The sequence below is a fragment of the Capsella rubella genome, unplaced genomic scaffold (assembly GCF_000375325.1).
Source record: "Capsella rubella cultivar Monte Gargano unplaced genomic scaffold, Caprub1_0 scaffold_4, whole genome shotgun sequence".
In the NCBI taxonomy this organism is placed as follows: Eukaryota; Viridiplantae; Streptophyta; class Magnoliopsida; order Brassicales; family Brassicaceae; genus Capsella; species Capsella rubella.
In genome coordinates this window covers 8667145-8688777 of record NW_006238920.1, presented here as the reverse complement: position 1 = coordinate 8688777, position 21633 = coordinate 8667145, and the positions used below count along the sequence as shown (strand labels likewise).

The following is a 21633-nucleotide window of genomic DNA, read 5'->3' as shown; positions in this document are numbered from 1 at the left end:
ACAAGGAAAAATTATGAATTTAAGTGGAGACTACACTACTCTTATTACCTAAAGAATAAACAAAAACCAAAGTTGTCGGCTATTTCCATCCCTTGTCTTTTTAATGATACTATCCTCAATAAGTTTATGGACGTCTCGATGTTGTTGATCTCTTAATGTTCTCCCTCCAACAGTGAAGAAGTGCAGATGCAGAGTTACAAATCTTTCTATCCTTGTGCTTTGTTAGACGCTCAAGCCTCTCCATGATCCGTCCTGTTTCAGTAGCTGTTGAGCTGATGGGGAAATTCATGAGCAAAGAGAGAGTGTCTACGCAGATTGATGTCTCTGCTTTAGCCGCGAGAATTCCCTTTGCGTTGGCCACGTCAGCTGATTTCTTGGCTATTTCGAACAGTTCCAACATCTCCGTTGAGTTCTTCTTCAAGGCTGGACAGTTGTTAGGGGTTTCAGACACCTTAAGAGAAGGTTTCTTCTTCTTCATCTGGAGAGTTGTTCTTGATGTTGGTAAAACAGACTTGCAAACGCCAGACTTGTTCAGATTTTGCTTAGTCTCCCCTGTTTCACGAGCCTCGAATCTAGGGTTTTTAGGAAGTTCCATTGGTAGAGACCTCGCTGCAGAAGACTTGGAACCATCAATTTTTTTAGTCTCTCCTGTCTCATGAACCCTAGATCTCTCATCTTCTTTCTCCTGCTGCCTCAAAAACTTAGTCTTTTTCTTAGCCTCTGCTGCAATATCATGAGATACTTGAACACAATCAACTCTCTTCCTTTTCAGGGGAAGGGGAGCTTTGTTGCGAGTAGAAGAGTCGCTTCCGCTGAAATAAAGAGTCTTCATCCAAGAGTTGAACAATACGTTAGCTTCCATTCGTATCTTAGGGTTTTCGTGATCTCTTAGACTCTCCAAAGGAAGTATCACTTCGGAATGGCCAAGATCCTTGACCGAGAGGTTCAAGCTCTTCAAGTATCGTAGAATACCAAAGCAACGTTGTTCATCAGAAACATTAGCAGCTCTAATCGCAGAATATGCCAAACGGTGAAGATCAGATGATCCCTCCGTAGCAACCGCAACCTTCATCATCGTCTTCTTCTTAAGTTGTTCTTCTGTCGAGCGTTCCAACGTTTAGCTTAGGTTAAAACTCACACAACTTTGGATATCAGATTGTTGATAGATAGAGAGAGGCTTTGGTTGTGTTATCTGATGTTATTATATATAGACTGTGTAGAGAGTAGAGACTTTAGGAAAAGGAAATCAGAGGAAGTTTCCTTTTATCCCAAGGAATTTCCCGAAACAAAGTCTAAGTAAACTAGGAGAATTGTTGTTGAGACAATATTGCCTTTTTTTTTTTTGGTGTGTCTTGAGGGTAAATACGTCAGATCAAGTAATTTAATTTCAGATGAACCCATTCCATAAAAACATAAGCAAACGTAGATAAATCCACTTATCTATTATTCGATATCTTTGTTCAATTTTACCTACCTCTGGGGTTTTATTGGGTTACGTTGAACTTTTATAAAAGTTTGGGGTTGTTTTAGCATTTAATAGAAGTATAAGGGTATCGTACGAAAAAAGGATTACAAGCTTGGGGAAGTTCGTCTTCTTCTTCCTTAAAAGAGGAAATTTTTTGTGGACTTTGATGAGCTTTACTTCAATGGCTGAGTCAATTCGAATTTTTTCGCTTCAATGGCGGATACTGTCACCGATGATCGCTTTACTTTTGTTTTCTCCGATTGTCTCGGGAAATTTCTTTGAGCCGTTCAATGTCAGCTACGATCACCGGGCTCTAATCATCGCCGGAAAGAGGCGCATGCTCTTCTCCGCTGGAATTCACTACCCTCGAGCCACTCCTGAAGTAACTATCTTTTTCATTGAACTTTCTAATTTCAGTAGCTCGACAATTTCTGATGGTTTTGTTGAAATGCTAAATTAGAAGAATTGGGACTGTTAATTGTTTTTTGTTCCAGATGTGGTCTGATCTCATCGCAAAGAGCAAAGAAGGTGGAGCTGATGTGATTCAAACTTATGTGTTCTGGAGCGGGCATGAGCCTGTAAAGGGTCAGGTTAGCTAAATTTTCCTATGTGTATATTGTCTTGATTTTTGTTACTAGCTCTCTGAGTAGTTAAAAACTGGAGAATTTGATGTTTCTATGGGTTGTTCAGTATAACTTTGAAGGAAGATACGACCTTGTCAAATTTGTGAAGCTTATTGGATCAAGTGGTCTTTATCTCCATCTACGCATAGGTCCTTACGTTTGTGCTGAGTGGAACTTTGGGTAATTTCTTCTTCACAACCATTGGTGTGTCTTGATTTTCTTCGTTATCCAGCTTTCTCTTTATTCTTTTTTGGTTCAATTCTTGTTAGGGGGTTCCCAGTGTGGCTGCGTGATATTCCTGGCATAGAGTTTCGAACAGATAATGAGCCTTTTAAGGTGCATTTAATTTGAATGCTCATTTCACTGTTTCTTTGTTATTTACTTTTTAAGTTCTGTTTTAGCTTTCTTATCGTCGAACAGCCATTCATATCTTTCTGTTTGCTATTTCCAGAAGGAGATGCAGAGGTTTGTTACGAAGATTGTGGATTTGATGCGAGAAGCAAAGCTTTTCTGTTGGCAAGGCGGTCCTGTAATCATGCTGCAGGTCATATGAGAATTTTTTATTTTCTCAACTTTATTTATCAAGCAAGTGAGCTTTCTTTCTTTCTATACTCTTGCTATAAAGGTGATGATTTTGCTTATGTTGATGACAGTCCCTTGCATTCTTTGTTTGCCGACATAACTTGTTTCAGACTGAGCAGCCTTCTTAATTTAATGTTGTAAAATTACTGCAACTTGTCGAATGAGCATAGCATGGACTAAAATACTTTTCTTACATAGATTGAGAATGAATACGGGGATGTTGAAAAATCATACGGGCAGAAGGGAAAGGATTACGTCAAATGGGCAGCTAGCATGGCTCTAGGGCTCGGTGCTGGAGTTCCCTGGGTTATGTGCAAGCAAACAGATGCTCCAGAGAATATTGTAATATTTCTAACTTGATTTTTGTGTGCATTAAGATGTCTCTGCTTTTTTTTTGTAGCTGATCCTGTTTACCTGGCTGATGATTTTCATAGAGATTTTCTTTGAGTTCGTAAAATAAGAATGAGACACCCAGTATTTACAGACATCCAGTCATTGATAACGACTTCTAACCATTTTTCCCCATTGGTTTCATGGAATTATAAAAGACCTGCTGATAACGACATCTTTCAATTTATAATGAAAAAATTCCTTGTTCTTGAAAACCATCCTTTGAGGTCTGTTAATTCCTTTTATCTCAGATCGATGCATGCAATGGATACTATTGTGATGGCTTTAAACCAAATTCGCCAAAAAAGCCAGTACTTTGGACAGAGGATTGGGATGGATGGTATATTTTTTTCTCATGCAGTCCTCTGACAAAGCTTTGCTCTTATCAAAGAAGTGTTTTCTTGAAGTTTTTGTTTCAAAGGCAATTGGCCGTAATTGTTATGTTGATTGGTATTTGGATTAAATGAGTATGTTTGGTTGACTTTATGAAGGTACACGAGGTGGGGTGGAAGCTTACCTCACAGACCTGCTGAAGATCTTGCATTTGCAGTTGCAAGATTTTATCAGCGTGGAGGAAGTTTTCAAAATTATTACATGGTAAAAATAGCACACTAGATATTTATATTTCTCTTTTCCATTTACTCCTGCCCAAATTTATTTGCATCATCATCTTTGCTGTCGATTACAAATGATGTTCAGAAACAACCGTGTTTCGGTTCATAGGTTTCTTCCTTGAGTTGAGAAAATAGGTTTTAGTTAGCCATAGTATTTACTTTTCAGTTTACATCCAACTTACGTAAATTGTTTTTGCCCAACTTGATTATAGATTGCCTATGATGTCAATGCTTTCAATCTGTTTGAATTGCATTATTGATGAGTCTATTTTATGGTTGCAGTATTTTGGTGGAACAAACTTTGGTCGAACTTCTGGTGGCCCTTTCTACATTACAAGCTATGATTATGATGCTCCTCTTGATGAATATGGTGGGTGCAAGCGAAGGGTAGCAGGATAACAGATTGCTAGGAAAACAGCTTATTTTTCTAATGAATTTATGGTTTTCATATACTAAGGTCTGAGGAGTGAACCAAAATGGGGGCATCTAAAAGATCTTCATGCTGCCATAAAACTTTGTGAACCTGCCCTTGTTGCGGCAGATGCACCTCAATATAGAAAATTGGGATCGAATCAGGAGGTACTCTACTCTTAAATGCTTTCATATAGTGTCTAATTTGTAATAGACCAGGCTGTTAGATAGATTTTGATCCGTTTTAATTCTTACTCTACTTTACCTGTCAAAATTTTCACTTAATTCTGATATAAGAAAGGTCTTTTTGCTATTTAGTGGGTGTTACAGAAGGCACGTCTAGTTTAAATGCACGTATGAATATGACTTATGTACTGCACAAAATACTGGGCTGTTATATGATTACCTTTTTGAATGCATATATAAATATGAGGTATTATATATGCTGAATATTACAGATTCTGACTTGTTCATAATGCAAAGTCCAGGCACACATTTATCATGGAGATGGTGAGACTGGAAGAAAGGTGTGCGCTGCATTTCTCGCAAACATTGATGAGCATAAATCCGCACATGTGAAGTTTAATGGCCAGTCATATACTTTACCACCTTGGTCAGTGAGTATATTGCCAGACTGTCGACAAGTGGCCTTCAACACTGCCAAGGTTTGATTTCCTTTCCATTTCCACTGCTATTGTAAATTATTTTGACTGGTAATTGCTTGCGCAATTCCGAATAAGGTTTTTGTGGGCAGTTTATCTTTCTTAAATTTAGTCCAATGGTCTGGCAATTCCTTTATCTCATTCAGTGAATGCTTCTTTCTCACTGAACTCTTCGAAAGCGGTCACTGTGATTGAACTAGTTCTGTTTCTATTGTTTCATTTTTGAAACTACCCCAGTCTTTTTTCAACATGAATATAATAATAACTATGGAAGGAAGGTGACACCCCTCAAATATCTTCTGCTGTGAACTTGGCAATTCGCTTTTTTAGTTGCCACCCAAGATGATTCTTAGATTCTCGTTTTTGTCTGTTCTTGATCAGGTAGGAGCACAAACTTCTGTTAAAATGGTTGAGCCTGCAAGGTCATCTTTAGGTAGTATGTCTATACTGCAAAAAGTCGTGAGGCAGGAAAAAGTTTCTTATATCTCAAAATCATGGATGGCTCTGAAAGAACCTATTGGCATATGGGGTGAAAACAATTTCACTTTCCAAGGATTGTTGGAGCATTTGAATGTTACAAAAGACCGTTCTGATTACCTGTGGCATAAGACAAGGTAGTTATGCGGTGTTACCTCACTGATCTAACTAACAAAAAGCATTTAAGGGAAAGAATTCCTTATATGTAGATATTGCAGATGTTTTTAAATAAAACTCTGACTGAACTATCTTTAAATGTTTTGTTTTATGTATTCTCTTACCAGTTCAGTATTCTAGAGGAATTTAGTACTGTAAAATCTGTTGACATTTAATAGTTTTTTGGCTTTTATCTATAATAGTTTTCCTTCTTTCTCAACCAATTGTAGAATAATCGTAACTGAGGATGATATCTCGTTCTGGAGGAAAAATGGAGCTAACCCAACAGTGTCAGTTGATAGCATGAGAGATGTGTTGCGTGTGTTTGTGAACAAACAACTCTCAGGTAATATACTACATTCCCTCCTGCTCTTTATGCATGGTAGTAATTGTACACATGCCCTGGTCCTGTATTACGTCTGTACATGGTTGTGTCTGCTGTCTCTTGCGGTTCGATATGTATATATTCACACAAGATTGTCACATTGCATCATGAAGTGCAAAGTCTTAGAAATTGTTTTCTCTCATCTTTCGCTAACTTTTCCTCCTGCTGAATGGAAGTAAAGGCAGTGTTGTTGGTCACTGGGTGAAGGCAGTGCAGCCTGTAAGTTTTGTGCAGGGAAACAATGATTTACTTCTGCTGACCCAAACAGTTGGGTTGCAGGTAAAAGTCTACTACAATAATGCCTATGTTCCCTTTTTCTCTTACACCTAATTGTGATCATTTTGGACGTCATGGCACAGAATTATGGTGCTTTCTTGGAGAAGGATGGAGCTGGTTTTAGAGGGAAAGTGAAGCTTACTGGATTCAAGAATGGAGATGTGGACCTTTCAAAATCGTCATGGACCTATCAGGTGTAGTTAAGGTGTATGGTTTTCTCAGAGTCCTAAAAAAGTTGAACCCTGTGGACTTTTATTTTTTCATTCTCACTTTATCTGAAATCTGAAGATCATTGTGGAAGCATTTGAATGTTTGGGGTTTTTTGCAGGTGGGATTGAAGGGCGAGGCTGAGAAAATATATACTATTGAACACAATGAAAAAGCTGCATGGAGCACCTTGGAGGCCGACGTTTCACCTTCGATATTTATGTGGTACAAGGTAAATCTGTGAAACATGTTGGAATTTTATTTTCTCATTTCTTCCAAAACAGTTTTTTTTTTTCATTAGTCAAGAGATCATTGTTCCTTTTTCTTTCTTGTTGAATTAGACATACTTCGACACCCCTGATGGAACAGATCCTGTTGTTCTTGATCTGGAAAGTATGGGAAAGGGACAAGCTTGGGTCAATGGACACCATATTGGAAGGTATTGGAATATCAGTTCCCAAAAGGATGGGTGTGAAAGAGGATGTGATTATCGGGGAGCCTACAATTCAGATAAGTGCACAACAAATTGTGGAAAGCCTACACAAACCAGGTAATATGCATGTACTAACTCTGCAATGACTAATAAATCCCATGGTACTGACCTAATATCACTGTATCGAACAGATACCACGTACCACGTTCGTGGTTAAAGCCGTCAAGTAATTTACTCGTGCTCTTTGAAGAAACCGGGGGTAACCCATTTAAGATATCGGTTAAGACAGTTACTGCTGGGATTCTGTGCGGTCAAGTCTCAGAATTGCATTATCCACCTCTGCGGAAATGGTCCACACCAGATTACATGAACGGAACAATGTTGATAAACAGTGTGGCACCAGAAGTGCATCTGCATTGTGAAGATGGCCATGTCATATCATCCATAGAATTTGCTAGCTATGGGACTCCAAGAGGTAGCTGCGACAAGTTTTCTATCGGGAAATGTCATGCATCCAACTCGTTATCAATCGTCTCTGAGGTAAACTTATATTAATTCAAAGTGTCTTTAAGCATACTTCTGCCTGCAACATCAGCAACGATTCAAACATATGGAGGAATCTAAAAACTGGCGACATGAAATCTAAACCCAGTTTGATAACATGTGAAGACCCCAATTTCCTAAGCAAGCTAGTAGGAAGATTGCGGCTACAAATTTTTGACATATAGGTCTTATATTGGTTCATAGCAAACTGCATAATATGACTCTGTGAACTATCCAAAAAATCATTGTTCTCTTCTGCAGGCTTGTAAAGGACGCAACAGCTGCTTCATCGAAGTTTCAAATACTGCTTTTCGTAGTGACCCATGTAGTGGAATTTTAAAGACGTTAGCGGTTATGGCACAATGTTCCCCGACTCAAAATACAAGTGACCTCGGTTTTTAGACACTGAGAAGCAGCTCAGAACGATGAACAGCTAAAAAGATACAAGAGACCACAGTTGCTTAACTAGTAAGAAGAAGATGTCCCTTCACACGCTCTTTTCAGGGTCTGAACAATTGTGTTTGCTCTTATTCGTCGTTGTATCCAAACTTTACTCAGAACCAGTAAACTCGAAACCAACTCTTAAGATTTATCTGCTTGTATAGTTTTTTTTTTTTTTTTTTTTTTTTATCTGCTTGTATAGTTTGTTGTTTGAGAATGTACGAAATGTCGAAATCAGTCCAAGTTGATGTAATGATTTGGATCTCAGTGCTTTCAAATGCAAATATATATGTCTTAACTTTGCGTTACATATAAATTATCCCAATCTTTTATGATAAAACAAGATGCAGACGCTTGGGATTTATTGAGTTATGTATAGGACAAGTGTTAGATGTGTTTGTTTGTTACACTTTTCTAGATGTGTCTTATGAATAAAAGGAAAAAGAAAATAGATGACCAAACAGACAACGTTGAATGAAATGATTCATCCGATATAGATGATTTTCGAAAGTATTGTAAAAAGACTTCTTCACTTTACTAAATAAAGAATTTAGAAGAGGCATGAACGATACTTAGTATTGCAAATATGATTACATTACATCCTAACACTTGTCCTATACATAACTCAATGAATCCCAAGCGCCTGCATTTGTCTAATCATCAACATAGACGACTGATACATTTGCTTGCGGCTCACATCACCTTCCTTTCCTCCTTCCTCTTTGAAGAACTTCTCACTTCCATCCAAGATACTCACTACTTGGCTAATGCTAGGTCTTAGTTTTGGATCAGTTCTCGTGCAAACCAACCCTAACCGCAATACCCTAGCCACTTCTTGCCTCTCGTACCCATCATCTAAATGAATATCTGCAATCTCTTCCAATAGCTTTTTCCTGTTACTGACCACTTCGCGGATTCTCAACACCAAAAGAGCATCCTCTTTTTTTCTTTTGTAATCTACTGCCGGCTGACCCGTAACCATCTCTAGCACCACCATGCCGAAGCTGTATACATCTGCAGCGGTTGTCGCCTCGCCAGATTCCATGTACTCTGGTGCCATATAACCAAAAATCCCTTGCGCTGATCCTTTCTTTTTTGCAGCTTGGTGAGCCTGGTCGTTTCTTGATAAAAACTCGGCCAATGCAAATCCGCAGAGCCGCGGATTCATATCTCTGTCGAGAAAGATTGTTGAAGAAGTTATGTTTCGGTGAACAACTTGTTCATCCCATTCTTCATGGAGGTATCGTACAGCGCAAGCAAGCGATTTAATCACGTTGTACCTAATTTTCCATCGTAAACCAGAGTTTCCTGGTTTGTGGTTATGGAAAAGAAGATGGCTTAGCTTACGATTTGCGGAATAATCATATACAACAAGCATTTCTCCATGTTCAGTGCACCAGCCACGTAGCATAACAAGGTTACGATGTCGAAGCCTGCCTAGGTTAAGTAGCTCGGTGGAGAACCGAGTCACAAGCGCCGGACATTTAGTCATACCGAGACGTTTCACCACAATATGCTGATCCTGGTTCAGTAAACCGTAATAAGCCGTACCGAAATCAACCTCAGCAACGCGACGAGCGTCGGAGAAATTATCAGTGGCTAAAACGATGTCATTGTATGAGATCTCCCTTGGCGTGTCCAATACGAAAGCTTTAGAGGACATCACTCGCCGGCTGTTGTAATTAAAATACCGGTTCTCTCCTGCCTCCGCCGTCTGGTAAATGGAATCATCGAGGGCAGTAACGTAATTTGACGACGGTGTTGTTGACTCCGAAGACGCGTTGAAGCTAGTTGTTGAGGTGGTCGTCGTCGTTGTTCTGGTGGTCGTCGTGGTCCCCGAAGTTGAGGTTGATTTGAGAGAAGATAAAGGAATATAAAGAGGATGACTCTTGAACGAAGGTAACGCCGGTAAGCTACCGGAAAATTCGCCGGAAAGTGCTCCGATCACCCATTTCATATTGGGACGATGCGTTGGGTTGTTTAACGAACAGAGCAGAGCAAGATGAATCATCCTCTTCATGTCGGAGTGATCATAAGACCCTTTTGGTAACCGAGAATCTCCGGCGTCGAGTACTTTCCGGTTATCGGATAATCTCCGAACCCAGTCAAGCAAAATGATTTTGTCCTCCGAGAAGGAAAGATCAACGGCACGTCTACCGGAAACAATCTCTAGAACAACAACACCGAAGCTGAAAACATCGCTTTTAGCGGTGGCGACGGTTTTTTTCCGGAAACTCTCCGGCGGTAAGTAGCCGATCGTACCGCCGATCCGAGTGGAATCCGCGACTCGGAACTGGTGGTTACGGAAGGAAGAAACAGAGTCGTAACTCGAATCATGCTCTGTTTCATCAACCTTGTGTTCTAGCCACCGAGCTAACCCGAAGTCTCCGAGTTTAGCGTTGAACTCAGAGTCCAACATAACGTTGCTCGTCTTCACATCTCTGTGAATAATCTGAGTCTCTAACTGCTCGTGGAGGTAGTACAACGCGGCGGCGAGTCCCCTGACGATTTTACCCCTCCGGTCCCAATCCAACGGTTTAAAAGCAGAGTTCATCTCCGGCCGTCGGAAAAGCACACGATCTAAGCTCCGGTTAGGCATGTAATCGTAAACAAGAAGCAGCTCGTCTTCGTTCAGACACCAGCCTCTCAGTTTCACAAGATTCCGATGCCGGAGCTGAGCCACAGCAACAAGCTCCGCCGCGAACGTTTTCTCGAATTGCTCTCCTTTCTTCTCCGCCAAGCATTTAACAGCCACCGTGGTTCCGTCGCTCGGTAACACCGCTTTATAAACACGTCCGAAACCGCCGCTTCCGAGGATCAACTCGTCGCTGAACCCATTAGTTCCGATGTAAAGCTCGGAGTAACCAAAGATTCTTGGATTCTCGCAGCCGACTTTGCTGGAGAGCTGAACACCTTCCATGTCAGTGAAAGATTTATTAATCTCCATTGAACTCAAATCTTTACTCTCGTTGACACTACAAAGATTCAAACTCTTCACTAGTTTTGAGCTGTGTAACCGCCGGAATAAATCTCCGATCAAAGTCACGACTTGACGTCCACAGTCACGACTCCTCTTCTTCTCCTCATCTTCTTCTTTACTGGTCTCTTCGTCAACCATCGCCGGAGACTTAACCGGCGGTGGCTTTAACTCGCCTGATTCTGTCGGTAATACGAAACAGAGACGGTCCATAACCATGGGCGCCATGTGAGTGTGTGTAAATATCCAAAATGTGAATATGATCGAGTTTAAAGATAGATATGATAACGCTCTTTTATAACATTTGTTTGTTGTCAAATCTAATTTGAAATTATTTGACCGACCAAAATTGAATGATGGTATTTTGCCAGCAAGGATGTTGTATTTATAAGTGTAGTGTCTAGTCTTCTTTCTTTCTAGAAATATATTGTGTGTACAAAGTGTTTTTGTATTAACTCGTATTTGAAAATACTTTATTGGTTTTGAAAATTGGGATTGCATTAATTTCAACAAGATTAGGTTAAGCGTGGTTTGAATATGTAGCAGCAAAACCCTTTCGTCGGGTTTGGTCAGTTTTACGGTGATGTGTCATGGCCCATGATTTTTTCCATTTTTTGGTTATAATGTTATTATTATTATTTTTTAATTCTTAGCTCTAAATTGATTTTTCAACGGGATTCTTTTCTTTTAATAAAAAGAAATTAACTAGAAATTAGATATGGTACGAAAAATAAAACATTATATTTTTATAAGTACGTATGGAAAAAATGAGACCGAAGAAGACTTTCAAAGCGTGTCGTCGAGAAGAACATTTGACGCGGTTGAACTTTGTCTTGTTTCTTCTTCTTCTTAATAATAAATTCTAAACTCGAATTAGTTTATACTCTTACTTTTTTTTGTTCGAGGTCGTGAAAATCCATTTTGATTATAAACGTAGTACACGCACTACTTTTAATGTTGTCTAGCTACTAGGTTTGATTTGTTTTTTTTTCATCTGATGGGTTGAATTTTTATCTTTAAAAATATGAATTGTGTGTTATTTTACCGATTGATAAGAAGTAAAAGAGCACATTGGTCCAGCCTATATGATGATGGTGATACGAAGATTTTGACATGACAAACGTTTTAGTAGGAAAAAAATTGACAACAATTATAAACGTCATTCTTAGTTGTGTGTTTGTTTTATTGTATGAATCAAGCTAGCCAACAAAGATAATGAGCTTTTGTTTTAGTGGAGTACTACAACATTTAGATTACCTTTTAGGTCCGCCAATCAAAACATGTCACAACACCAACGATATTACCTAGTAGGGTTTAAGAAGTTATTCTCAAATATAATGCAAACTCGAATTAATCAACACATTCGACAATATTTGCGTCCTTAACTATTAGCTCATTTTAGCTGAAATATGACAAAGTTAATATTAAGTTTATTCATATAGTTCTTGAGATCGGTTCTCATCTAGTTTTAATTTCAGATGTTTGGAAAAAATTTCCTGTGGATTAGTTTGTAAATGGGTCTTGATCAAGACTTTAGATAAAAAAAATATGTCTTTATGTATGTATACGCTGATGATGAAATGCTCTAAACAATTTTTTTTTTGTGCTTTTCTAGAGACTGACTACATGTTTTTTTGTTAATTTATTTTATAGAAGTCCAGACTATTTTGGTGTCTGTTTTATATGCTAATCTCATTTTGATGATATCAATTCGGAGTAGTCAATTGCGAATAATGACGTTTTAGTAATGTGTCGAACCTGACAGCTATTAATTAAACAAAAATTTTGGTATCAACATTATAAGAGTGGTTTTATTATTCACTGTTTTGTTGTTTTCCGTTAATTACAGGTTTTAACTACTGACGTATATATTAGTTTAGACCTTGACTATTCTTTGGGATGAACACATTTTTCCGCAAAGAGATTTCGTAAATCTACATCATATGTACATATGCTAGTTTTCTTCCCAGCAATCAAGTAGTTCAGAAGAATTATGTAAATTTGGTGAGATTTTTGTATGTAAAATTATGACCAAATTACTTTACCCCAAGTTGTAATACCATAGGGCCTTTTAATTAATACCGTATATAATATTAAATAATTCCAGTTCTTCTAACTTTTTATTTTATTTTTCCATAAATGTTCGACTGGTGAGACACAAACATTTAAAAAAAAAAAATAATGATAAAAATGATAGTTAAGTTAGAGGCACCCAAGATATATAGGTCTGATTGCCTGATTGGTAAGAGAAGGTACGAAAAGGGATTTAGAAACAATATAGGTAAATTAAAAAAAAAGAGGATGATTTAGACTACAAGATTATAAGGAATTTTTGAATGATTTCAGTAGTTTCCATAAAAAGTACTGATTTTTTTTTTTAACATAAAATAATAAAATTCAATAAACTAGTAACGTATTCTTAAGTACTCTTTACACAGTTTCAAAATGATGGTAATACAATAAGGTAATTACGGCATAAAATGTGTTAAGCACTTTTGTTGTCAATCTGATTGTAACGTTAATCAACCAAAGTAAAACGCATATTCTTTAGACTTTTTAGTTGAGTGGACTTGGAGGAAAGTGGAAGACAAACATGATCGAGTAATTAAGAAGATGTTGATATATATAAGGATAGCAAATGGAAGCTATACAGAAGAAGAAGAAGCAAGTAAACATGATTATCATTTTTGTGGAATTATCAATCAATTAATAATCGACCCCAACATAGACGTTTCATCTATCAATTCTTTCTGGATTCATGACATCAAAACACTTTGTGATTTATCTCCCAATCACTCTCTTGTCGAGAGTTCGTGTCTCTTTAATTATCAACAATTTTATAGAAAAATAAAAAATAAAAGAGAAAAGACCTCCTAAGTCAACAGTTTTGTGTATTCTTTGGAAACAAGGACCAAATGCATTAAGATCCAAAAGTCATTTACTTTTGTTCTACACTACACTCCAATGATAGTATATATAAACCCAACTGTTTCTAGTATTTTATACATGTAAAGTCACCAGGTAATTAGCAATTTATCTCAATCAATAATGTTCAGTCATATGTGAAGTTATTTGCATATAAATCAAACCAAAAGAAATAACAAAAATTAAAAAAAAAATTAAGATGATATTGAAAGTTGTAGTGCACACTTTGCTTTGATCTTTTGAATATTGGACGACGCCATTAATAAACAGGCGCCACATCAAAAGTTGATTTGTTGGTTGCATTCACATATATATTCACTAATTTTAAAAGTTTCTTAGTACTGTACTACTGTATTTATTTATTATTAATATGAACATATCAAATTGATTTTTTTTTTATATATGAATATAAAGAAAATACTGCCCCTTGCAAGTAAAATAGAAAATCAAAGCTTTGGTCGCCGCAGCAAATGGCGTGATCAATGTCTATTTAGAAGAGTTTCATTGATTATTATTTTTATTTTTTTTACGTATGTGATACTACTAAAATAATTAATTCTGTTTTTTTTCGTTTGTCTAGCCAATTACTATCAGATTTTGGGTAACGGGAGATGTTGACATATACATATTTCATATTTGTGCAGTTGGGAACTGAAAAACCTTTTTAAAGGATTGAAGCAACGGAATGCCACCAATCACCATAAATGCATGTAGATAAGGGCGGCAATATTTTATAAAAATGAGATAAATAATAAAGATAATTTTGTTTGATCAAAAAATAAAATAAAGATAATATTGCAACAATTTATCATATTCGTGACATAAATAATTGATAGTATAAGAAGAACTGAAGCAAAATAGTTTTTTTTATTTAAAAGAGAACTATAAAAAAAAAAGACTGGTGTCAACTTTTTTATTTTGTTAATTACCGATGTTTTTATGTTTTTTATTCCACTAAAGTAATACTGTGATAAATTAAACCAAACAGAGAAAATAATATCAGAGGTGTGAAAACATGTTAATCAGTGTACTAATTAATATTCACCAATGACCACAACATCTTCAGTTCTGCATGCATGGGTCTGATGATAGACTACAATCCATTCCATCCTAGACATTATATTCACTATTGAATCGAGTATGATAAACAAACACAATAATCAATCAACTATATGAAAAATGGGAATATTCAAATTTCATTGTTAATTACTGTCAAAATGATTATATATATATTGTTAATTTTTAAATAGTGTATATATATATATATATATATATATATATATATATAGTTTTATTTTGCAATAAATTCACTTGGCTGGAGAGGTTGGGTGATGTCGTTGGCCTACCTTATTGAGATTTTGTACGTCGTAGTATCATTTTCTTTTGTTAGCTTTCGTTTTCACAGTCCAAATATGAGAGAAGATTATGGTTTTGGAAACTCTAATTAGTGTAATTGTTCCAACTGCTACTCACTCACTCATGCTTTGATCCGGATTATTATAAGTATGACCTTTTTGGCCAAATTATTTCAACTATACATATATATTTTAAAGCTTAAATGGATTAAAGATGCTAATTTCAATCATTCATTTTTTTTAAAGCCACGACTCATACTCGTATTATATTACTTAGCAATTGTTAACTCACCCACCCGATTCCCATTTTGACAAATATGGTTTTATTTCATTACTTTATAGTATTTTAAGACATGATCATTCACTTTTACTCGCAAAAGTGAAATATATCTATTTATATATACATATCAATCTTACAAGGTTTATATATATATATTGAATCTATATAAACTAACTAATATTTATGTCTTGTTAAACAAACGAACAAAAAGCATGAACTAGTCTATCCAAACCAAACAAAAGAAAAAAAAATCTATTCAGAAAACTTAAATGAGTTGGTAGACCGTACAGGAAATTTTATTTTTAAAAAGTCTAAATATATGCGATTCGGTTACACATGTATGTATAAATAACTAGTTTTTGAGAAAGACAAAATTTAAGCAATATATGAAGTATTCAGTATTTGTTTTAGTGTAAATGATGAAATCAAGTTTAAGAAAAACTAAGATAGATGTGAAGGATTCTTATTTTTGAAACTATGTAGTATGCATTTTATGTAATGTCATTATACATAGTTTCGTGGTTTGGTCATACTCATACCCAATATCCAAACTGGTAATAAGAAATCACTTATTAAAATATCAGAGAATAATATATATAATATATGTGGTCGATAATTTTCAAAGAAACACACCTGATGAGCAACCAAAACATCAGAATCTTTGGTCTTACTTCTTCACAAAGAACACAAGACTTCGTACGAGTATTATTAGGTGAAGCTTAAAAGACAAGACAATTCTGTAGTACAAGAAGTTTGACAATATGGTTACACGAAGCTGCATGTCTTATTAGTGCATGCTTTTCCTCATTATTTATTTTCTACGACTATATATACAAACTGTACATGCTTCATATATGATTGTATTATTCATGTATATAAAACAAAAACAATTTATTAATTTGATTTATTAGAGTTATATAGATATTACAAACTATGAAGAAAACGTATAGTACACCTACTTCCAACTAAAAATCGGCTTTACCGTGACTGAAGCTCACCTTTTTCAATATCAAAAAGACAAAAACTCTATTGCAAATATTGACTTTTAAGGTACTATTTTATATTCAGAAAAATGGTACTAGTAAATTGAAAACATTCAAATTGAAAAATGGTTTATGAACGTGTGTATAGAAATAGTTGGGTTTATGGGTCTTTCTTTGCTTTCTATACGTTAATTGAATTGAAAACATGTTTCTTGACTTATGAGTTCCATTTTGCACCCAAAAAAAGAAAAAAAAAAAGAGATTCAGAGTCATATTAATGGGCTTTATCTTGTTACTATAGAACTACGGCCCAGTTTAATAAAACGAGAGTCTATAGTTTATGCCATTATATTAACTTGTCCACCAAGAGCTTCGATTTCTTCTTTTTTCAAACAAACACTCGAGAGCCGAAGACCAAAACCGCGAAATGTGTCAGTGAGGGAAGGTGGCGCCACATTCTGTTTCGGTTGTGGGATTCTCTTGTTGTTTCCGCAAAATTGCTCTGAATCTATCGATAAATTGTTTTGGTGAGTCTCGGGTTTGTGTTCAAGAGAGAAACAGAGAGATGTATCTTGCAATGAATCTTGTAAAGAGTAATTTTGTTACATGGATTGAATTTGATCAGTTCTTGCTTGTAAAAGAAATAAGAACCCAATCGTCGTTTACTGTTTCTCTTCTTAGATTTCGAAACTCTGTTTTTTGATATTGTCAAAATTGTGTTCTTGGGAATGGTTATTTTATTGTGTGAATATGACATGTTCGACGTTTTGCCTCTCAACGCAGAATTTTTAGATTTTGTGGTTTTCGAACAGCTTCATTTTATATATAATAAGTGCTTTAGTCACCCTTCTCCTAATATCCTAATTTTCTCTTGCCGTGTGAAGGAAGTAAAAGACGGTTTGGGAATTGCACCAAGCTCCAATCTTTATCCAAGCTCTGTATCAATGTGTAATAACACTCGCTGGATCTACCCATCTCCTGTTGCAACTTACGAGCAAGTGGTGGCTGACAAGGATCTCTTCATGTCTACATTAGTGAACTTACACTCTCAAATGGGTACAAAGTTTTGGTAAGAATTAATCTTCTTGATATCAAGATATAGTTACAACACTTTTTTACCATCAGCAGTCACCAATGTCCATTGCTGAAGTATATATACATGGTTTTAGGATTCCGAAAGTAAGATTTGAGGATATGAACTTGCATAAGGTTTTTTGCAAGGTTACTTCTCATGGTGGAATCGAACAGGTAACCATCATCATCATCATCTTGAGAGTTGAAAGTTTAGAAATCTGTACTTATCTACAGAAAGATCAGTGTTGGCCTAATTTTGTTGAGTTTTTGCAGATAGTTAGAGAAAAGAAATGGAAGGATGTATTTGATACGTTTAACTTCCCCTGTTCACAACGAAACCCTATCTTTATCCTACATGTGCGCAAACTCTATTACTCCCTACTTCACAACTACGAGATCATCTACTTCTTCAAAGCTCGTGGCCTGTTTCCTCCATGTATTCACATTTCAGTTACTTGCTACGTCATAGTTACTAGATCATCCATTTCTTCAAAGATTTGACTTATGAAAATGAGCCTCTCTTCTCTCTTTTTCAGTGACCGGATTTGTCTATGGAAAAAATGAGAGTGGTTATCTTGTTTCTTTCACAATGGGATCATGGAAGATGGAAGGAGTTTTGTATGAGTCTACAGAGAAGAGAGCTACTCAAGATGTAGAGAGACAGAGTTATGATATTTTCCCAAACACTTTGACTGATAAAGCCAACCCTCAAGAGCTTTTTAAAACAAAATGCATTCAGTGGGACAAGGCCACTAAACAGCAGAAAAAAGAGGTATACAATATCAACACTATGTTAATTTCTGGCTTTCATTGTCTAGATTCTAGACCTTCATTGACCATTCATAGCATTCTTGATATGTATCTTTACAATCTATATAAATCAGATTGTTGATGATTTGATGCTGCAACAATGGTCTTCCAAGGAGAACACTGAAGCTGATTTTCTAATGGAAGAATTTGAGGAAAATGAATATGAGGAATACTATTCTGATTCCGAAGTGGAACAACTGTCTCTTTGGGCTGAGAAAACGACTTTTATGGAGATAGCCAATGACTTGATGGTGGCTGGTGAGCAGAGCTCTTATTCTCTATTTTTTTTGTTATTACACAGGGTTAGGCACATGAGTTTCAGATATGTTACTTTAATTTTAGAGTCAAAGCGCTAGACGCACTCCTTGCTCAGGGAAACAAGGAAACAATACCATTCCAAAGAAGCTCAAGAGTTTAACAGTTTCTTTATTCTAATTCTTGCTTGAGGAAACAATCGATATAGATATTAGCTCAATTATTTCTGCAACTCTATCATGATTGGTGTGGTTTGAACGTCACCTTAAAAGAAGCCGATTCTCATTATATAGTTTCTCTCTTTATATTCTCTTTTTCTTTTTGCGAAATATGTTACCTTCTCTGCCACAAATTGCTATGTTCTTGCTGCTTTTAAAGTTGAATGTTTCTGTGTCTCATCTTCTTGTGCAGTTCCTGTGACTGGAGTGTTGGATGGAATATTTGACAGGGGTTATTTTATTAGTGTCACAATCGAATCAGAGAAGCTGCAAGGAGTCCTGTATCTCCAGTCACTCAGCACAGTTACTCAAGAGAAGCTCAATGCAGAGGAAGAAGCGGTATAACACATTGACATCCACATTTTAATGTTTCTAATTTGCTAGCTTTAGGCAGTTCATCATCTACCGGTTTTTTCTTGATTTCTATGCTCAGGCTATGAATTTGAATAGGTTAACAAAGGGATGGAAGTAGTGGAGGACGAAGCGCACTGTAGCAGAGAAAATGGAATATCACAACCATGAGAAGCTCATCGCCGATCACAACCAAGCCCTATTTGAGATAACTGATGACTTGATGGGCACGTCTCAGGGTGCCGTTGAGCAGAGTTGGAACTGGTTTGCTTATAGTCTTTTCCTACACAGGGTTTTGAAACATGCTACAGTTTTAGATAGGATACGTCTAGCACTGTACAATGTACAGGTTTTGAAACATAATATAGCTTTATATAGGTTACATCTAGCAGAATATGTATTAGTATTAGGTTTAGGGTTTGTTGTAGGCTTGTGACGTTCAATTTTGTTTCTTTTAACCGAGCTAACAGCGGAATTACGTCAAAGTTTACTACACTATGCGTAAATGCTTCTAACTTTATAAATCTTAATCATATATATTAAAAATAGAAAACTAGGGATGGGTCTAAGTTATAAACTTATAACTATGACTTCTGTTTTTGTTTTTTTTCGTCAGTTTAGTGTACTCGTGTAAGGTATTGGTGATACTTTTTACTTTACATTAATAATAAATCATGTACATATGATATGACATATATAAATATACATATTGATAAAACATTAGACAAACGATATTATAAACGAAACAGAAGAAAGTATAAAAATACACTTGGGATCAAACTCTTCATATTTGAAATTAATTAGGGGTTGGGTTGACCCTTTCTTTCTGACAAGGCAAATTAGGATACTTTGGACTGCATCCCCATGCATGATCTTGAGCTAGAGCATCATAGCTTATCACCACTTCTTGTGCATTGGCCTTGAGTGGTGCACATGTGAAGAACACCATAATAAGAGCCACATACATAATTATAGCCTTCATTATTTTCTTAGACATACCCATTATCTCTTTTTCTGAATTAAGGGGAAAAAAAGAATCAGAAAATTTATCTATAGAAAGATTGAATTGTTTTTTGCTGGGTGAGAAACATGAAGGGATTATTGAAGCTTTAAATAATAATAAAAGGATATGGGAGACGAGATATATTGTTATGTTTCTTTCTTTTTTTGGAATACTGACTTGGTGTATCAATCTAAAATATTGATATTGTTATCTTACTATTTTCTTCCCAAAGTAATTGAAAATTAGTTTCACGTACGTCTTAAGAGAGATGATATCAAAAAACCCTAATTGTTGTATGAGTTAAGAAAACCAACCAAACCATCATTTGGCTGTCATTAGCAAAGCATATTGTTTTTGTAGCATTCAGAAAACAGAGCATAATTCTGTTTTTTCTTTTTTCGTTGGCAATGTTCCAATGATAACAAAATCAATTCCAAACTGTCGATGTCTCTTAATACGTACGTGAAACTAATTTCTAATCACTTTAGGAGTAGAATAGTAAAATAGCAATATCAATATTTTAGAATGATACACCAAATCTGTATTCCAAAAAAAGAAAGAAACATAACAATATTTTCTCCCATCTCCTATATTATTTAAAGCTTCATATCCTTTCATGTTTCTCACCCAACAACAACAAAAACAAAAAGTATCCAATCTTTCTATAGATAAATTTTCTGATTCATTTTTTCCCCTTTAAGTACAAAAAAAGAGGAGATTATGGGTATGTCTAAGAAGATAATGAAGGCTATAATTATGTATGTGACTCTTATTATGGTGTTCTTCACATGTGCAACACTCAAGACCAATGCACAAGAAGTGGTTATAAGCTATGATGCTCTAGCTCAAGATCATGCATGGGGATGCAGTCCAAAGTATCCTAATTTGCCTTGTCAGAAAGAAAGGGTCAACCCAACCCCTAATTAATTTCAAATATGAAGAGTTTGATCCCAAGTGTATTTTTATACTTTCTTCTGTTTCGTTTATAATATCGTTTGTCTAATGTTTTATACCACAAATGGTTACGTCAAATATATGGTGTTATAGGCAAAGTGATATCATTAATTTGTATATACATGTCATATTACATTATTTGTTTTGAATAAAAAATATAAAAAGTTTCACCAATACAACTTGTAGTAGTGTTTTATTTGATATACACGACAAGAAAGCATCTTACATTGCAAATTAATTGTGTTGCTTTTAGTGGAATTTTGGTAAAATAATATAGATCATCGTCAACTGAATCACGTCAAAACCATTTAAAGTACAACACGTACGTCTTTGATTATTTGATCCAAGTATGAACTCAATTACAATTGATAATTTTATGAAATAATTAAGAAACCTAGAAAATACATAGCCGGCTCTAGCTCTTCGACTTCTAGTGAGACCATAAACTATATTTGTGTATTATTTTTTCTTTTGGCTGTTGTAACTAAATTTGACAAAATGGTAGCAATAATTGGTCTCGCAATATTACAAATAGCATTTCATTTTAAGACACCTTATAACCAAATTTATACTGTTCTTCTTAATCAATGTCCAAAGGCTAAGCCATAAATATGTTTATTTATCGACTCTCGCTCTCTCTTAAGGACCACTATATACGTATATTATATAATCACGTTGATTAATCAGATTTAAATTGTAAAGTATCATTTTCAAGGTTTATCGTTTTGTGTTTACCTAAAGTTAAAAAACGTGTTGATGCACATGCTTTTTCAACTTAAATCC

The 21633-nt window shown here is 35.7% G+C and overlaps 6 protein-coding genes across 6 annotated transcripts; 3 read left to right on the top strand and 3 right to left on the bottom strand.

Annotated features, from left to right (window-relative positions):
• Positions 1 to 124: 124 nt before the first annotated feature.
• LOC17889444 lies at positions 125 to 1072 on the bottom strand. Its single transcript, XM_006295839.1, has one exon. The coding sequence runs from the start codon at positions 1070 to 1072 to the stop codon at positions 125 to 127; it is 948 nt and encodes a 315-aa protein (XP_006295901.1).
• A 548-nt stretch (positions 1073 to 1620) lies between these two features.
• LOC17889920 (beta-galactosidase 9) lies at positions 1621 to 7973 on the top strand. Its single transcript, XM_006296302.2, has 19 exons — positions 1621 to 1847; positions 1960 to 2055; positions 2156 to 2268; positions 2358 to 2424; positions 2540 to 2632; positions 2869 to 3012; positions 3312 to 3400; positions 3552 to 3657; positions 3957 to 4044; positions 4132 to 4253; positions 4574 to 4750; positions 5129 to 5361; positions 5611 to 5726; positions 5947 to 6044; positions 6125 to 6235; positions 6370 to 6480; positions 6590 to 6798; positions 6873 to 7221; positions 7486 to 7973. The coding sequence occupies exons 1-19, from the start codon at positions 1632 to 1634 to the stop codon at positions 7624 to 7626; spliced, it is 2679 nt and encodes an 892-aa protein (XP_006296364.2). The 5' UTR covers positions 1621 to 1631; the 3' UTR covers positions 7627 to 7973.
• A 208-nt stretch (positions 7974 to 8181) lies between these two features.
• LOC17890464 (receptor like protein kinase S.2) lies at positions 8182 to 10950 on the bottom strand. The gene has a single exon (XM_023783863.1). The coding sequence runs from the start codon at positions 10868 to 10870 to the stop codon at positions 8291 to 8293; it is 2580 nt and encodes an 859-aa protein (XP_023639631.1). The 5' UTR covers positions 10871 to 10950; the 3' UTR covers positions 8182 to 8290.
• Positions 10951 to 16607: 5657 nt separating this feature from the next.
• LOC17888270 (high mobility group B protein 15) lies at positions 16608 to 19014 on the top strand. The gene is made up of 8 exons (XM_023784624.1): positions 16608 to 16712; positions 17070 to 17254; positions 17355 to 17433; positions 17533 to 17695; positions 17796 to 18031; positions 18144 to 18327; positions 18736 to 18881; positions 18976 to 19014. The coding sequence occupies exons 2-8, from the start codon at positions 17130 to 17132 to the stop codon at positions 19012 to 19014; spliced, it is 972 nt and encodes a 323-aa protein (XP_023640392.1). The 5' UTR covers positions 16608 to 16712; positions 17070 to 17129.
• A 675-nt stretch (positions 19015 to 19689) lies between these two features.
• LOC17890227 lies at positions 19690 to 19896 on the bottom strand. The gene has a single exon (XM_023784623.1). It carries the CDS (start codon positions 19894 to 19896, stop codon positions 19690 to 19692), a length of 207 nt encoding a protein of 68 aa, XP_023640391.1.
• Positions 19897 to 20616: 720 nt separating this feature from the next.
• LOC17888903 lies at positions 20617 to 20823 on the top strand. Its single transcript, XM_006296285.1, has one exon. The coding sequence runs from the start codon at positions 20617 to 20619 to the stop codon at positions 20821 to 20823; it is 207 nt and encodes a 68-aa protein (XP_006296347.1).
• Positions 20824 to 21633: the final 810 nt, after the last annotated feature.

What these genes read in the sequence shown, in the direction of transcription:
- LOC17889444 (XM_006295839.1), bottom strand. Translation starts at nt 1,072, where the DNA reads ATGAAGGTTGCGGTTGCTACGGAGGGATCATCTGATCTTCACCGTTTG.
- LOC17889920 (XM_006296302.2), top strand. Translation starts at nt 1,632, where the DNA reads ATGAGCTTTACTTCAATGGCTGAGTCAATTCGAATTTTTTCGCTTCAA. An exon ending in AATCGTCATGGACCTATCAG is followed by an intron (nt 6,236 to 6,369) that starts GTGTAGTTAAGG and finishes GGTTTTTTGCAG; the next exon opens with GTGGGATTGAAGGGCGAGGC. An exon ending in CGATATTTATGTGGTACAAG is followed by an intron (nt 6,481 to 6,589) that starts GTAAATCTGTGA and finishes TTGTTGAATTAG; the next exon opens with ACATACTTCGACACCCCTGA.
- LOC17890464 (XM_023783863.1), bottom strand. Translation starts at nt 10,870, where the DNA reads ATGGCGCCCATGGTTATGGACCGTCTCTGTTTCGTATTACCGACAGAA.
- LOC17888270 (XM_023784624.1), top strand. Translation starts at nt 17,130, where the DNA reads ATGTGTAATAACACTCGCTGGATCTACCCATCTCCTGTTGCAACTTAC. An exon ending in CTCATGGTGGAATCGAACAG is followed by an intron (nt 17,434 to 17,532) that starts GTAACCATCATC and finishes GAGTTTTTGCAG; the next exon opens with ATAGTTAGAGAAAAGAAATG. An exon ending in TCGTGGCCTGTTTCCTCCAT is followed by an intron (nt 17,696 to 17,795) that starts GTATTCACATTT and finishes TCTCTTTTTCAG; the next exon opens with TGACCGGATTTGTCTATGGA.
- LOC17890227 (XM_023784623.1), bottom strand. Translation starts at nt 19,896, where the DNA reads ATGGGTATGTCTAAGAAAATAATGAAGGCTATAATTATGTATGTGGCT.
- LOC17888903 (XM_006296285.1), top strand. Translation starts at nt 20,617, where the DNA reads ATGGGTATGTCTAAGAAGATAATGAAGGCTATAATTATGTATGTGACT.